Source organism: Hetaerina americana, unplaced genomic scaffold (genome assembly GCF_022747635.1).
Source record: "Hetaerina americana unplaced genomic scaffold, ioHetAmer1.1.p SCAF_7, whole genome shotgun sequence".
In the NCBI taxonomy this organism is placed as follows: Eukaryota; Metazoa; Arthropoda; class Insecta; order Odonata; family Calopterygidae; genus Hetaerina; species Hetaerina americana.
This window is the reverse complement of record NW_027287316.1, coordinates 53,106,937-53,125,624: the sequence shown is the minus strand read 5'-3', so window position 1 is coordinate 53,125,624 and position 18,688 is coordinate 53,106,937. Positions and strand designations below refer to the sequence as shown.

The 18,688-nt window shown below is 38.3% G+C and overlaps 1 protein-coding gene across 1 annotated transcript in view; it reads left to right on the top strand.

Moving 5' to 3' along the window:
- The first annotated feature begins 3,037 nt into the window (after positions 1 to 3,037).
- Positions 3,038 to 18,688, top strand: part of Imp (IGF-II mRNA-binding protein) — a 176,871-nt gene continuing 161,220 nt past the window's right edge. The window contains exon 1 of the mRNA XM_071595722.1: positions 3,038 to 3,218. Coding sequence (XP_071451823.1) covers positions 3,044 to 3,218 — 175 coding nt within the window. The 5' untranslated portion in view covers positions 3,038 to 3,043. The remainder of the gene's footprint in view (positions 3,219 to 18,688) is intronic.

The following is an 18,688-nucleotide window of genomic DNA, read 5'->3' as shown; positions in this document are numbered from 1 at the left end:
ATAACAATATATAGCTCATAATTAATTCTCACATCCAGCTCTGTACCGCAAGTGGGTAGCAGATATCCTCCCTCTTACATCAAGATGATGCCCTATCACCCCTTGCCATAAAATGAGGTAAATCTTGACTGTGGTCTTTCGAAGTATTAATTAGGTCATCAATACATTTGAAGGACTCCGTAGATCATTTGAATTTCTCATGTTGTAAATTTCCAATAACCACAGTCCAGATATTTTCTGCATCTCCTGATGTATTTCTCTGATACCGGGTTTTTCTTTATTTCCCACAGAGATAAGGAAATGTGAAAAAATGCAATGCATATGATACCTAAATCAACTCACATTAAATGCATTTAGCGTATGACATATGTGTAATTGCTCAAGGCACTTTTCTAGTTTTGGGGACTTTGTCATTATGATGCATGACGATCACAGTACTTTCCTTTGGAAATTAGTAATGAACAATGATTTTTATGAGCGTGGACGTTATGGAACGTGCAGGACATTGGCAATGCCATACTAACAATTAAACAATACATATATTGATTCACGCCACTATGGCGGCATGCGGGGTGTTGTGTAGGCGTTTATGCATATTTGTATTGGCATTAGTAACTTTGATCCTGGATTATATTTGGTTAACTTGTCTATTAATAACTAAAGTTCTATAAAAAAAACCATAAGCCCAGTAATCAACCCGAAGGTCGGTTTAGTAGGTGATGGTAGAGTTCACCCAGTACTAAGCCCTATACGATATGTTATATCGCTATGTAGGCAACTCGCCGGTTTTTCGTTGTTTTTCTTGTATACGATATACGCTTCGAGTTGTCCCGGATGCGGTTTTTCTTCAGGTTCATTTGTGAGCAAAGAAAAAGTTTTTTTTCAAAGCGTGTATCAAAATGTACTCTCAAATGCTAATTGTCTTTTTCTTACACACATGTTAATTCTGATGTCTAGATAAATTCTCGCTATCGGTAATCGAAATTATTTTCAGTTCTTCCTTTCGCGAATCTTGTTTTTAGCTTTTGTTGTAGGTCTCGCTCACCTTTTTCCCTTTCCCCGCCAGTTATCCAGAATTTTTTTCTTCTCACTCTCTCACTTCAGATGCCACAGCCGGCGGATGAATAGTGGGTCACGTTCCCGAGCGAATATTTCTCAGTTGAAGGAAATCCTTGCATTGAGTTTGATTTTCGAGTCTTCACAAGCCAAAGTAGGCCCCGACATCAGGACTCATTATACGCCCATTACCATCGTTTTTATCGATTTTAATCATTAGTCATAAAAACGGACACATTGGATTTTTACGCCATGTGAAAATTGTGTTTGTTTTCGATTGGAATGAATTTAGTCTTCCATGTCAACATTATTTTACAAGTGGAGAAGCGTATTTTTCCAAAACTACTTTGGACTAATAGCTTAGAGCCAACCAAGGAAGTACCGCGCGTGAAGTGAGGTTCCCCGGTGGTAGAGCCAATGTTCTTTCTCTGAAATACTCCCACTTCTTTCAATTAGTATTTAAAATGCCTGTTCCCACGAAACGCAGTAATCAACCGGAAGTTTGGATTGATACGTGTGGGTTGAGTCCATTTCGTATTAAGTCTAACGGCGAGTGAAATTCACGCATCATGGCACGGGAGGCCAGTTCCTTTTATAGGCCGCCCTTGGTTTCCCGGGAAGATCTGGTACCTGAAAAATAAAAATTTTTGTAAAGCCGAAAGTGCCCAGAGGAATCACGCAGAATCGAACCTATGACCTTCGGTTAGTTGTTCACTTCTGTACCCACTGGACTACCACGCCCCCCGAAAAGGTAATAAAACTTATGCCCGCGGAGATTGAAAGTAGCTAGTGAAGATTTAATACACTATCTACATAAAATCATGTTTATCAACATTTTTAGAATTTTGATTTTTTATTTACTCAAATTACTACGTAAACAGTAAATTTCATGCGTCAAGATTTTAGCGTTAATGCGATAATAATAGATTTCCATTTGTTCAATCGGGGGAAAAACTAATTGAATGAGTATTAGTTATTAATCGGTGGAGTTGATTTTCTTTCATGGCTAAAGTCTCTGATTTTTATCCTTTAAGTCAACGATAGAAATATTATTTTCATATTTAGATGATTGCAATGTGACGCCGTGAAAATGTTAACGAGGTTAACTAGAGGATCATGCTTCATCGAAAAATCGTATGACTAAAGTTTAAAAATGCTTATAAATGACGCGGCATCAGTGAAATTGTTGAAAATATTAGCTGGATTGACTATAAAGTCTTTTGGAGGAAATCTATGGACAATATTTTAAGAATACCGATACCTTTCATTATTTAGCATATAAAAAGAGCATGGTGGTCCGTCACGATATAAACAATTTATAATATTATAGGTATAGTTCTCCTCTTGGAAATGGTACTAAGGGACTTATTACCAGCATATCATAATAATTTCATCAAAAAGAATTTAATATTTCAAAAGCGTCTTGAAAAGCCTTGCAAATCTCATTTGTTTCTATTAAGGCTGATATAAATTGTTGAAATTTTAATATAGCAGTATCGAAGGGCTTGAAAAACCTCGGAATTTAATTATTATTGCGTGTATAATTTTGCTTTATTAAATACAGAGAAGTTCTAAACCCGAAAAAGTAACCACATTTGATAAGTTTCAAAATAAAAATTAAAAACTCATGAAAATGCCATATCTATTGCGATAAGAATACTTTCACTAAACAATCAGATAATGCAAAACCAAGTTACGTTGTTTTGCGTATTTTCCCATATGGCAGGACTAATGATCATTTCGTCCAATCAAATAGAGAGGCGGGAATGATTGAAACCACGTGCCCTTCAGTTGCGCCAATCAGCGCGAACGAGTATTTTTCATGCTTCCCGGCTTCGGTGAGGGAGAGAAGAGCGGTGGCGCGCGAGGCTCAACGTTTGTGTCTGTGTATTCTGTCCGAGGACGTTCTAAATAGACTGTGCAAGGTGCTAATATTTTAACAATTAAAGTACAGTGTTTTTAGCCTGTGAATTTACTAGAACTCATTATGAGTAAGCTTTACGTTGGAAATTTACCAGCAGACGTCACCGAAGGAACTTTACGACAACTTCTTTTAGATCACAGCGTTACATGTGCTACTATCCTCGTTAAGCGTGGCGGATATGCTTTCGTGGATTGCCCCGATCAATCTATGGCGGACAGAGCGATTGACAAACTGAACGGTATGTATTAATGCTCTTCGTACATTATAAGTGCAGTGAAGCTGTTGTTTTGATTACTGTCGATTCACTGTTCTAGTTTGTATCAAGTGAAATAATCGTACTTCCCTCGTGCGCTTGACTCTTATTCTGAAAATCCAACATGGCTACCAAGTTTTGTGTTGAAGGTCACCGGCAGTTCGGGTTGATGGGCTTTTTCAAGTGCAGTCGACTTTGCAGAATTCTCGGATGGATTGTGTTATCTTTTTTATATGTTTGTTTCATTATTTTAACCATCGCATATGGAATGTATTGACTATTACTCATTAGTGAGTTGTTATACCTTTCTACTGTTCGTAAGTGGATGCCGGTAAAAGTTATTTATTATGATATTTATTTAATTTGAACTGTGCGTTAGATGTTGTTGCCATTGTTGATAGCCAACGAATATAAATAAACTTCGGTTCTGTTGCCACCATAGTTATAGCTGTTATTGTAATTGATAATCCGTAATTTATTTCGGCGTTATACATTTTTCGGCTTTTGCTTATTGCGATGTCTGGTACCTATCCATTGTTCAATACTATGCTTAGAGATATCGAGAAGAATGCCTAAATTCAATTGAGCTGCTAACAATTTGGCTAAACCTATAACATGCGTGGATTAGTGTGCCGGTTGATGCTATGTTTTCATTTTAAGCGGCGACAAAGGCGAGTAGTTATTATATTTGTATTTTGGGTTACGAAAAATACACGAAAGGATATAAAATGGTATTCAGTGCCTGTGTTTGTACTCTTTCTTTTGAGTTAGTTTAGCTTTATCGTGAAAGATTTTCTGTGGATGATATTTAGATCGCTCTTGAGTGATTAATTTATTGTCACTCCTGTTGTTTTCATATTATGTTGGCTGTTTGCCATACGAAGGTATTTTTGTATTATTTTGGAAGTATTTTCTGCCAACTTTAATGGATATGTTCATGTATTTGTATGAAATTGCAGAAAAGATATTAGGTGAATGATAATTATTTTGCTGCGCGAATTATGCTTAGTTTCCAAAATTGTTTGCTGTAATCTTTGCAGTCTTAATTTACCAATTGTTATGTTGCGCCATTTACCTTGGAAATTTAGCCTAATTATTATTTTGTTATTTCCGAACTTGGACTGACTGGAATAACCAAATAGTTCATGTACCCGAGTTTTTTAATTACAATTGTTATTCAATTGAAAATTTTGTGTCCTCGCAAATCTACCAGTTTAAGGAATGCTTGTCTAGGAATAATCCATGCTATAATTTTGATTACAGATTTACTTACTAATTCCAATCTATATGTGTATGTATGTTAGTACAGTGTTAGCTGTCAATGGTAGTGTTGTGGTTGGTTACTGATAATGGCATATCTGTACCTAAAATACAAAGTAATGGCGTTTGGAACAAAACATGTTTTTAATAAATGTACGGTTGCAAGCGGTACTGCTTTGGGGATGTATCTCTGAAACTAGATTTATTCTTTTGTTGGGTAAATAGGTATTATTTTGTTGTGTAATTAGTATTCAGCGATGGATCTGGCGTGATTATCTAGCCTGACACATGGAAAAAACAATCGAATAACCTTTTTGAAGTTCTTGTTATGATCTGATTGTGGCCTATGATTAATGCTCCAAAAGACTTAGTGTAAACCGCATGTTACCATTTATCTCAGATGTATTTACGACCAATCAATAGTATGTGCAATGTTCGTTTTCTAAGATCATTTCTTTTATTAATCCCATAGATGCTGAATATAGGAAAATGATAACACGAAACACCAATTTTATCCCAAGATTTACATCCTCGCGGTGTTCATGTACCTTTGCTTGGTAACATATTAGTTGCCTATTATGTTTGTTTTTCTTTCGACGAATTATGTATTTATTGTGGTTAGTTCCAACAATATATGTGACGAGAAAAATTCTTTTTATTGCGTCTAGACCGTGCGTAGACCAAAGTTTCACGCATATTTTTACTTTTCTTGCATCCTTGAATGTATTTGGCAAATATAATCGTGTGTGTGTTCCCCTGCTGTGACTTTCCTTTGAATGTCGGTGTCCAAGTAGTTTGTAATTGATTTTATTCGCTGGCATTTCGGTTTTTTTCGTGCATACAAATTTTCCCTCGGGGTGCCATTATCCCTATGTTCAAAATAGTGTCTAACAATTTGCACTCTCGGTTTCATCCTTGGCCGTCGGCAGCTGCTGAATGTCTTATAGTCATGGTTGCATGTCTGTGACGCTTTATTCATTGCAATAGGCGTCTCAAATTCTAGCCTTCTTCCTCGCAGTTTGATTTATGCTTACTACCGCCAGTTTTTTTTGCTACCTTTCCTTTTATGCACGAGTTTATTTTCAACCCTCAGGCCGTTTACTTTCAACGTTGTTTCCAGTGCTGCTTCTTCGCCCCTAGGTGTGTAGAATTAAACTTACGTCAATTAATAATGCTATACAATAATAATAGTAATAATTTATAATAGTAATACTTAATAAAACTTAATTCAAGGAGAATCATGGATGAAATATTTGAAAGCCTATCTATATAGTCGGAATGAATAACTGATTGAAGCACTTTTGCACTTGATAAAATTTTTATTTTACGCCCGGGTTTCGATGTATTACATCATTATCAGGTAAAACAAAATTATCGAGTGGAAAAGTGCTTCAAGCAGTTATTCATTATGTTCGACTTCCACCACATCACGCCTGAAGCTACTCAATTCGTATATAGTCGGAAATTGTCATTGCTTGTGGCTTCTTTTCCCGAGTTAGGTCTGGTTAACTTTTAAATGGTTCTAGTGTTAGTTAGCTTTGTTCTTCTCATTAAGGGTTTTTTAAGCAGTGGTGGGGTGCTAGTTCTTCTGGCATTCTTTCTTCCTATCTCCGCATGTCCTTCAGTTCGTAAGATAGGGTAGTATTTTTTCGCAACCATGAAATATATCTCTTATCAGTGTCCACCGCTTGTGCTTGATATCTGCAATTTCAATCCGCTTATTGTAAACAAGGCAGCGCAGGGATCGCACGTAAGTTTTTTATTGTTCAATATGTACTTTTTGTGATGTCGCATCGCTTAAGGGAGTAAGCATTTTTTCGTTGATAGGGATAGCAAAATGGAACCATTTATATGGAGTTAAAGAGGGGCTTGTTTTAGAGTAGGATGTTGTGTTGCGTTTTGTTGGGAGAGTCAAGAGTGAGGTAACTTGTGTCCATCCAAAACCTACCTTAACCGATAGGTTCCTTATAATTATAATGTCGAAACCTACCTTAACCGATAGGTTCCTTATAATTATTATGTCGAAACTTTCAACGCAATAGTGAGCAAATTCTCGGGTATTAAAATGAATTGGAAGAATGCAACAATTTCAGATTGTAAAAATCATTCGCCTTGATCGGGATACTGTCAAGACGTATGATTTTTACACTCTGAAATTGTTGCATTGAAATGCACTCCGGTAAAAGTTACTGTTGTGGCATCTCCCGCTGTTTCTTTGGAATTGGAAGAAGTTAATTTTAGGAGTTTTCCCGATCTAAAAAGTGTTTATAACAGGTTTTGGTGTCTTACTTAGAATCAGCACTCTTGTGGAAAATCATTCGACTAGTCCAAGGCAGTGGGCAAGATTTAGAGTATTATCCGTTATGCCACTGTTATCCACGGCTTTTTTTTACGTTTATCTCCTTTGCCAATTCATAGCTAATGCCTTCCCTTGAAAAAAATCTGTATTATCTCTGTCTGAAAAATTTCTTTTAGAAATGTAATTAACAACTAGAATTTATTCTGGTGGTATTCGTAACTTATTTCAAGTTAGTACCCTCATGCATTTTTTATCTGAAGTTACTCAATCATTTTCCACATTTTTCAGCATGCAACCACCTGGTCATGTAGTGTAGTACCTCGCAAGCATTTCAAGGATCTACTCCAGTGTAATGCCCTTTGTTATTACTTCAAAAGATTTTTTGCGTTCAGAATTCACTGATAAGTAATTTTCAGTTTGTTTGACTCTACTTGGACGCGTTAACACTTAATTATGTTTTCTTTGAAGTACTCGTACAAGTAGACGTTGTTAATTCTGGGAGATGTCTTATGCCCTGCAATGGGGTGTGTCAGTTTTATGTTAAAATTAAGAGTACTAATTGATTCTTGTAGAATGTCGTTTCTTCATTGATTTACCACCAAATTGCCGTAATTATATGTTGTTAATCTTGCTTAATTTTCACAGATATGTTGATAAAGGCGGTAATCTATATGACATCGGCAGATACTTTGTTGCCTTGTACGAAATCTTCATATTTCTCTTGGTACGAGTGCTCGCGTATTACGGTACGCCGTTATGATTGTGTTTTTATGGCCTGTATTGAATTTTAACAATGGCCTCAATTGGTTTTTGATTTTTCGGTGACTAATTTTGCCGTAATTAATTATCTTTCCGATCATGTACAAGCCCGTAGGGAACAGATGTAGCGCCTAATATCCCTTGTAGGCATAGAAAATGTCTTCTTTTGAGATTGCCTGGTTGTTCGCACTATCGCATTCGGACCACTGCCACTTCGCGGAAAGTCATTTTGAGTGGCTCACATTCTTTCTAACGACCACCTCGTAATTGTTTAGCGTCTGCAGCCGTGCATGCATGCAAGCGGGCTCTCGTTTGCTCTCATTCCCTGTTCATTCTTAAAAAGTCACGTGCAAGACGAGTTGTGTTTGGCCTTGTAACACGTAGGCGTTTCGGTTGTCCACCATTCCAACTTGACTCTTGGTGTTCGCCTTGCAGTCCCTTAACACATTTGTTTAATTTTTATGAATGGGAGTGGGTCCGTTATGATTGTGTTCTACTTTCATTTTGGCTTTGAAAAATGATGATTTTCGCATATTCTGTGGCGTGTGTATCTTCTGAAAGTTTTTGCCGGCATCGAAGACGTGGGCATATGGAAAACGTTCTAAATGCGCTCTTCTCAGTCAGAGAAAACTCCTCTTAGTTTATCATCGTATTATCTCAGGGCCATTCATCCCGAGACGATGTGCTATTGGGAATCTTGTTCGATGCTGGGCAGAGTATAAGCACAAGGATGAAGGATGCTGCATAACCATCCGTCCGCTTGACAATCAATAATATGAAAGGAATTTTGCCCAGAACGCCGTGTAGGTGACACTGAATTATAATCAGTATCGCCATGCATTTAAGCAATTTTTAAATATAGTTAATGACTTTTTCACGTCAGTAGTGAAGCGAAACCCGAGTATTTTTCTAAGCGATTGTTTTATTGTTCTTGTTTTCTCAATTATAATGTTGTATTTATTTTATCGATTTAGTAGCAAAGATATTCGAATACCTTCATATCATATGCAGCGCTAAACAGAATTTATGTGCTTAAAATTATTTTCTCATTATTATCTCTTTTTGTGGGCGTTCGAAAATTGTGGCCTTCTATGATAGTTCTGAATTACGCATTTCTCCGAAGCTCATATGAATCCTTTGACTTAATTTGCGTGAGAGAAGCAAATTCATGTAACTTCGTCCACTCTAATGCAGTTTGAAATAACAGAAACAAAGGTACAAAATTTGATGGACTGTGCATATTTTTCAAAAGTTTCGGTGTACTGTTCTCATTCGGTGTCTCAAAGTAGTAGGTACAAGTACGTGACTTTTAAAATAGGCCGCAATTTTGAAATAAACATTGATTGGTCCATACATTTAGGCTATCAATGAATACTCTGTAGTAGTGAAATTCGAGGAGCAAACCATTATCGCTACTCTGTAATCCCAAATTTGTGTTCGAAGAGGAGATTTTCCACCGTTTTTATTTACCGGTAACCTCCTACCTGTCCCAGGATTTCTTTCATCATTCATATAAGGTGTACTACGGTGAAACGGTATTTTTCCTTCGTGATTTTTCGGGATTATTATTGTGTTTTTTCCGTGTTATGATTTCTTCTGTATACAATATGAAAATAAATAAAAGGAATGTATACCACTGCACTGGTGTCACTAGCCAATGTAATTATATTTAACAATGATCAGGACGCTTCCTTGAATTTTTCATTTGCTGTTGACGTGTAATAATCAAATTATTTTGGAGTGTATACTTCAACTGGCCTAAATATACCCCACTTTTTTACGAAGCTGATGTATGTGAGATTCAATTTCCTTCCTTATTGAGCAGAAACACAATTCCCTCGGTAGTGTTTTTTCCAGGAATGTCTCTAATAGCTCTAAGGATTCGCAAAAATGTTGGAATTGGTGATATTTTTTTTTTTGAGCATTTGTGATGAACAGAAAATTATCGATGCCATTTTGGGAAAATTGGAGTACGTTTTATGTAATTACATTGGGTGCTATACTTTTTCTTCTTCATCAGTGAAAATTTCCCCCAAAATAATTGGTTTGAATGCTTTCCATGCTGGAATCACGGCTCCGCCTATATATAGTATGTGCATACATGGTGCGATTGTCAGGGTCCTCATTCTTAAGTTGTTTAGTACGCTTACGTTAGGTTGCCAGACGAAAAATCTTGGAAACATGTTTGGAATTCGTATTTCACAGTTTGAAAGGTTTGAAACTAGAAGTGGAAAAGGGAAGTCGCGATGAAATAATACATTGGCACTTGAGAGGGCAACAGCTTTTGAAGAAATGTTTATCAGTGCAGACATATCTAGGGGAATTATGCTTAATAAAGTTGCAACGAAGAAAATTGCAACGAAGTTCTTATTATGTCTCGATTCCACAACATCACGCCTGACTCTTCACTTTTCGTGGAATTATGCTTGTTCTACGCGAGACTGTGGTGCTCATTATCGAGGAATGCTTTTCAGAATTGCATGGAAACACCTCGTGTAAGGTTTCCGGTGAATTGATCTTCTGACGTTTTTGTTTTTACCTTTTAATAATTTATCTTTGCCTCTTGTCGCTTCCTAGAGTAGGTTCTGTAGAGTATAATATCATTCCATTCAATTGTACATTGCGGGTTTTCCATCAAGTCTGTTTATTTCCATCCAATGAATGTAACTAATTTTAGGTGTGGAAATGTCAGTATTCTTTTATTGTGTTCATCCATCTCAGTGTTTTTACCGGAGGACCATCTAATGAGGTATATTGCATTCATCTGTGAAGGCTGTCAGCTAGCCATAGTTACACGCAGCCCTAACGTGACCCCTTGATTCACACCCATGAGATGGCCCACTGGGTGTAGTATAAATTTAATAGTTCTGGAAGGCTGGTTCCGCATGTACTAGAGAAAGTTAATTAAACTTGAGGTAACAGTTTTCTTTCTTGATGAATTTTCATAGATTCTCTGTGGTGAAGGAAAATGAAAAAAATGACCATGCCTATTAATATTTTTAATTTTCGATAGACATGTCATTTCAGATATGTAGTCTTCTAGTAAGTCACTCACGGGGCGAAATTTAAATTACAGATAACATCTCTTGCATGCATTGGAAGGAAGTCTCTTAACCAATAACGATGAAAATATATTATTACCCCATTGTATTACGTTAGGCGAGATAATTTTGGTAAAATTACAGAGATTAAGTATAGAATAATTAGATTTAAGGTGCCATTTTTTCACGGAAAGAGATAAGAATAATATTGACCTACCGCAGCAGGTGAAAAAAATATTCGGGTCAAAATAGGTCTGGCGTGTATTCATCCCGTGCCACACACCCTAGCGGTGGCTTGCAGGGTACTAATAATCTTGCAGTACTGTTCAATCGTTCGGGTTAACCCAACTGCCGCAAGGGAATAATAATCTGCATATCCGAGCCTAGCTTATATTATTATATTGGATACGCTAATAAGTTTATCTTAATAATATTTTACAAATCTAGCTCCTCTACACTGCACGCGAACCCAATCGGCAATCAAATGAGCAACTAAATGAGCATCCCATATAGTAGCAGCCTTTTCTAAATGAGACCTTAACAGCGTTCTGCTGTTTTTGACCGCTTAATTTTTTTATTGACTAATCTTTTGACTTCAGTCAATACTATTGTGGTGTTTTTCTATATAAAATTCATTGAATGCGCTTTTTTGTAATTTTATCATTGTATTCTGTTACATTGCGTATGAAGGTTAGGAATAGTTTAATTTAGTGGCGAATTTGTTTTGTTGTACAAAATTTTTTTTTTAACGGTATTTCTATTGTGTAGAATGTTTCATTCGTTTTTAAAAGGAGGTCTTCGAGGAAAACATTCATATTACGGTAATATGTATGTAAGAAGTTGCATTTGTTTTCACGATTTTTTCCCCTCACATTGTCAAGTGAAGTTACTAAGAAGGTACTAACGTTTTTTATTTATTTATATGCACCCTGCAAGCCACCGCCCAGGGGGTGAATACACACCAGAATAATTTTACCCGAACATCGTGGTCGAATAATGTTATTATGATCCCCTATTGTTCTTGGAAAATATGACATCTTGTCTATCTGTTCTATACTTAATCTCTCTAATTTTACTGGCATGATTTCTCCTACCGTTGTACGATGGGGGTAATAAATAATACATATGTTATGTTAACTCCAAAGTTAAATAATTTGGAATGGATTCAATGATTTTTGTTTTTGATTCTTTTGGAGGGCAACCTATTGACGGGCTATTTAATTTGTGTCGGCCTCAAAGAAGAGCGCTTGGTTTATTTTTTGTTATATCTGGCTTATCTCTCACAGATAAAACCATGGCTCCAGTGATAAATTTAGCTATAACCACTCTCGGGTTAGAAACCATCCAAAAGGAAAGTTCAACATACGCACCAGGTCATAGCGGGGGGCACTTTCTAGTCATCCGATGTGCATCCGAAATTTTAACGCTTAAGCTTCAGTTATTACTATTCGCAGTGTGAAGCTAATGATATCCTCTCACCCGTTGCATTCTTTTCAATTTTCAAAAAAGGAAGTGGTGCCCCGGCTGTAATCGGAATTTTAATTGGAAGTTTGTCGTCAGAAGAAAGCGGCGTATCGAATTTTATGTGGGCAGTCGATTCCGCAGCATCGCGTCCCATCGCCTTCCCATCCCAAACCCTCCAGCATTCCTCCTAGCATCGGGCGAAAATTAAGTGGCCCGGGGAGTAGCAGGCAGGAAGCAGGAGCACGTCGTTTTCGGGCCGCGCCACCCCCTCTGCCGTGGCCATTGACCGCGCGCGCCGCTGCAGAATTCACTTTTTTGCAGAAGACGTTTCAATTGCCGCCGACTCTTCCTACCCCCACTCTCGATACCCGTCTCGCGATCCCTCGATACATCGCCTCGACTTCGATACGCTTCCCTTCTCTCTCGCCCTTGCACCTTGCACCACCATCTCCTTCCCACCCTCCTCTCTGTCTCTCTCTCACTCCTATCCCCCCAGTCGAATCGTCCCCTCCAACCGGAACGCCTGTTACATCGCTCGATTGAAACGCCCGCGTCGGAGACTCCCATTGGCCGCCCGTCAGCGGGGTGCCTCTCTTTCTCCCTCTTTCTCTCTCCCGTCTTCTCGGCGTGCCGCGCCTTTCCATCTCCGGCACGCTACGTCCCTCTTTCCCTCTCCATCCAAGCTCTCCTTTCCTCTCTCTCCTACCTCTTCCGTCAACGACGCTGTCGAGGTCTCTTCGGCGCCCGGGCCCATCGCCGGGGCCGGCCCCCGGGGTGGCGTTAGCTTGTCTCCCGCGTCGCGCCACCCGGCCCCGGCTTCCCCCGTAGCGGCGTGGGCCAGCTCGTCGCTGGGGCCCCCTCGGTCGTTTTTCCACGAAGCGTTTTGGCGCGGCCGCCTTGCCGGCGCGTCCCGCTCCACGGATGACGGGCGCCGATGCGTGCGGACTTTTTCGTGCTGTCGCCCCCCCGGAGCCGTCGTTGCCACATGCGCTCGCTATCTTGGACCGGAAGTTACCCTCGGTATGAGGGCTCCGCAACATCTTTTGTTCGGGTCAGATTAAGGACCATAGGCGGAAGCTGGTAGTAAAAGTTTAGTAAGAGAAGTTAGATTTCCTCTCGCCCCTTGTAAGGAGTTTGCATAAAACTCGCGTGAATTTTTTGGGGCGTAGTTTGTACTAGTATTATTATGAAGCAAACGTTTCCATAATATTTTGTGCAGAGCTCTAGATGTCTACGAAAATGTAAGCAGTAAACGTAGGAGCGAGGGAAAGTTCTAGAGCATGCAAGTATCAGAATTTGAAAGGTTAATATTCTAAGGAGAGCCTCTCAAATTTCATTTCCCTGTAACGATTGGTGCGAGGAAGGAAGCGGCATTCATATCTGATTCTCTTTTATGTCTTGCTTGAGGTAAAGTGGTAAAATTTCTTAATCTACCAGAATATGTGTCGTGGAGGTCGGAGAAGTGTATCGGCGTTTTGCGGTAAACGTTGTAGTTAGCTTAACTAAACGCAATGACGCAGTAGGTGAACCAAACGTCAAGTATTATGGGTCACGGAGGGTAAAATGCGCTTCTGAAGTTTCTTTTTGACTGGCAGTATAATATAGTTAACAGTCCATCGCCCAAATATCGCTGCATATTGAAGTCAAAGGTTATAGCTCGTCATTGCAATATTGCCGTGATCTTTCCGAAGTTTTGTCTGTTACTAGGGGAACCCACCGGGAGAAACTGGAAAATTAGGTAGATAAAACTCGTGTTACACGAGGACAAAGTATTACCCTCCATTGATACGTATAATAGGTTATTGATTTTGCAATATTCTAGCCATCGTCTTCAAATGCCAATCGTGTTTTTGCCTCTTACGGAGGCGGTCGTGCTTATGTTCATTTTCTTTTTTTAGCTGCCACTTATCACGTTCATGATTACAGTTCGTCTTACGCAATGCAAACTTAGTCCGACTCTTTGGAGTCTCCACAAATTCCTAGTTATTATTCTTTTAACAGCTATCGTGTTATCTTCATGAACCACATAGCAATCAATGCATTGGTGATAACCAGCAAATATTTGTAGAACAGTTTTGAGGATTAAAGAGGGGGACTATAATGGCCTAAAATACGTGCTACAGAGACAATTTGCAAATTTCAAGAAAGATGGTAATCAGTCTGTCGCTGAAGAATCTCCAAATCCTGATGTCGCCTCTATTCAGGGGGACCTGTAAAAATCATGGAAAAGACGGAAAAGTATATGTGACTGGCCGAAATAGTCCTATTTTTGCTCTTGGGTAACTGTCAGAACAATAGGGGCTATTTTTAATATAAATATAATAATTATTAATATATTAATGGTTGTTTATGCAGGCTTCTGCTGATTTTCTTTTTGGTTACATCTATTTGTCGAATTCGCCATTTCTATGAATGAAAGGTCTCAGGGGGTTCACGCTATGGCTTTGTTCCTTTTTAAATTGCATCTGTTTGCATTAGATTTAACTTATCGGGTAGAGTATATTTCTATCTTTTACCGGAATTTTGCATTGGTTCTCAGCTGATTTGGTTTATTAGTGTGCCTTGAAGGCAGAAAACTAAGTGGGTGAATCGGCCATCCCACAAATTCATTATTCTAATGTTTTTTAATTGAAAATCGGGCCGGAACTGTTATTTTTTATATGACGATTATGTTAAGATTCCTTCTCTGCGTTTAGTAAAGGACAAATTTATTAGTATTGCTGTCAAGCCTTCCTGATTTTAAGTGTAGCCGAAGCTGCCTGTAGTGTGCTTATATTAGAATTCGTTGTCCATTAACAAATACTCCGAAAAAGTGGTGAATTTGAAAACAGATGGAATAATTATTTGAGGATTTTTATTGTATTATTTGTATTTTATTATTGTTTATTTATATATACCCTGCAAGCCACTGCTTGGGTGTGTGGCAGGGGGTTAATACACACTAGAATAATGTTACGTGAAGATGACCCTACCGCGTTGGAACAATGTTATTATGATCCCCTGTCGTTCGTGGAATAAATGACATCTTTAATCTATCTGTCCTACACTTAGTCTCTCCAATTTTATTCGCATGATCGCTCCTACCGTTGTACGATGGTGGCAATAGTACATATTCAACATCACTGCTGTGGAGACCTTCCAATTTATTCAAGAGCTTCAATCTGTAATTTGACCTTATATCCGTCAGTGAATCCGCGCATAGCTGCACTAATATTTTGGATACGCTTCTTAGTTTATCATAACGAAGTTTTATAAATGTAGCTCCTCGCTGCACGTGATTCAATTCTGCAATTAATTTAACTTCGTTAGGATCCCTATATGCCTGCAGCATATTCTAAATGAGGCCTAACCAACGACAGATAACATTTCTGACTTTTTCATCACATTTACTCAACGGAGGTCATTTATACCATTAGGAGTAAATGGGTATTTTAGTTAATACAGTATTTAATGTAGCCGAGAAAAAGTAATGCGTAACAAACGCGTTGACGAACGAATTTTTTATTTTTGATTTAATGGTTTTTCTTTAATTTACATAGTACCCTGCAAGCCATCGCAAGGGTGTATTGAGCACGTTAACTCGTTTAATTTTGATTAGCTAGTTACATTACAGTTCTAAAATTTGAGCTCTTTTACAATCTGAAATGATTTGTGGACCTGTTTGTTTGATTTAAAACCACAATATGTTTTTTATTGTTTATTTAGTACCCTGTGAGCCACCACTTCGGTGTATGGCAGTACTTTTAAATAAACTATATGGCCTCTCATCTATTATAGATAGTAATATCAGTATTTGTGAATAAACATATATTGCGCCTCAAGTTATAAGACAGACAGCCAGATGCTTTCATGTTGTTTATTCTCACACTCGCTTGCGAGCGATCTCAATGTTCTTCCTCCATAAATTCAATTGATAGGTGATAAAGTCATTTGACTTCTCGGGGAGACCTCTAAAATGGAAGCGATTCCACCAACAGTTCACAATGCTTTAGTTTTTGATGTAATTTGCCGCAATATGTCATTGTGGAAACATTTATTTTTTCTTCTGAAACTTGAGTTACAGTGGTTGAGGGAAAATCTTAGATTATTGACACATTTTATTGGCTCATTGATTATCGGGGACATAGTGAATTAAGGAATAGTTAGCGGTTGAAAGATGACAGTAACCTGTATTCGAATTAACTTTTCGGTGAAGCCAAATAGTTTTCTTTTAATTTTCCTGACGAGATGTCCAACTTATTCCTCATCTTAGGGTGCTCGTCATTTCAATTTCGACATTGATATTTCATCGTAACACGTGATTGTAATCAATTTCACTTCAGTAACCGTTGTTTGATCAAACTCCGCGTTCGGGAACGCTCGCAGTACCCGGAGAGGGAAATCCGTGGAAGCGGAGGGATACTTTAATATAAATTACATAGTTGGGTATCTTGCAGTTCATAATGTTGTTTTTACACCTGTTAATAATGTTGTTTTTACACCTGGTCATCAATGTGCCTGGCTCACAGTTGATAGGCGTTGAAAGTAAAGCTTTTCGAGGTTCATCATTGCTGAGGGTTTTGCTGTCATTCATTCCCGCCCATGGTCTGTAGTCTCATATCGGAACATTGTAAGAAGCCCCAACTTCTTTCCGTGAGCGCATTTATAACTTCCGGTCCTCTTGGGTTGAATTTTCGTATCTTAGTTAAAGGATAAGTGTAGAAGCCATGTTTTATGACCTTAGGGAGAACGTACTGTCCGACTTAGAATTGCTTGATTTGATGTTGTAATGACCTTATTTTTCAATTGCGCTCTACTAAGTGAGCCCCGTGCTGCATGAAGTATGTCAGTCACTTTGAAAGTAATTATGAGTGTAAAGTTAATAAGCGTGAATTTGCCTTTGCCTTAAGTGTATCACCCCCTGCCACACACCCTTGCGGTGGCATGTAGGTACTATTTTAAAAATTGATGGTTTCTATGCGTAGTACAGTTTTATAAGTCATGACTGACTCGTTGAGTCGCCTAGTTCAAAAATGCCTTAAACCCTAGGGTTTGAGTTTTGATGTTTCAGAAATAGGGTTGCTCTCTGCAGGTATCTAATATCTGCCAGTCACCTTGGGTGTTTACACTTCAGACATACGTATGGGATAGTGAGAAACAAAAACCACTGTTATCAACCCGAATGTCGGTTTGAAATAGGATATAATATGTTGTAAATTAGTAGATAGATTGATGTAGTCCTAGCAGTGGAAATAACAAGAATTGAAATTCTTCTTGTGCACTACGATATGCGAGCGGTAACTGATGCCTATTCGATGACTCGGATAGGAAACCTCCATTCATGAAGAGATTTCATTCAAAACTAAGACTTTTGTTATTTGCGCAACGCATAATATTTACTTACATAAAATTATCGGGAAGTCAAACTATCTCGCTAGATTTTACTGACCTCTACCTAGCTAATTTTCGATAAATATCCTCACAGCATAGCAGGTTCAAAGGCTCATTTCTCTGACGCATATCTTTCTGTTTCAATAGATCCCAAGAATCTAAAATTTTTGGATACATTTACGTCTCAATAAATAACTCGCGATACTCCCGAGTGTTCGGCATGGGGTGCAATCGCCAGGTGGGAATGGTAAGTGATAAGGGAGGATATGGGAGAGGAAGAGAAGAGGGAAAAACTATTCAGGGAAAAAACTCAAATAACGTGCAAATTCGTTAACATACTGGAGGAAGACCTAATTCAAAAAAGTATGATTACACCTCAAATATTAGTTCTTTATTGTACGAAATAAAGGGAAATAAAAATGAACCACAACCACGGACACACCTACAACATGACAAGACAGGTCATGAAGAACTGAAAGATAAGAAAAATGGTTGCCGTGTGCAACTTAAGAACGTCACGTACAGCCAAAGTAAAATAAATAATTTCTGGACCCCCTATGCCACACACGAGTTGGTTATATGACCCGGCCAGTACTGTCTTAATTATATTATTTAAGGGTCACGGGTAAATGTTCGGTTTTAGCGATTATATATTTTGTTCGGGACTGGCTATACCCTGAGCGCAGTTCCGCATTGTCCCATAGTATCACGTCGATTATTTTTTGATGCCCAATTATTACAGTTATTATTTATTATTATGACAGTGCCGTGAAAGCCTAGGGCGTGTGGAAGGGGATGCTTACACAAGGCTACTTTTGACCCAAAATATTTCCCCATTCTACCCCCACCCTTGCGCTATCGAACAACGTTTTTCCGATCCCTTATGGTTCGTGGGAAAATGAAGGGGATCAGTAAATGAACCCATAGGCTTTTTTAAATATATCTTGTTTCGCTAAACCACGAAAAATGGCCTTCATATCTGTAATGTTTGTCAAATAGGAAGATAAAATTCGAATTTTTTTCTACTGTATAATGTATGTTTTCCGTTAATTGCAAGATATGCGCTCAATGGAAAGAGCGCCCTTGTTGAGCGAGACATCGTGATGAGATGCACATCTGAGTCGCCCGAAAAATAGTATGGTTTAGACCCGTTTCTATTACAATTCTGAACGAAATGTCAATATGTTAATGTATAATTGAAGAATTAATAAAGTTAATGGTATAAAAATCAGGATGAGGTTAGTGGCTTCTCTCGTCACTCA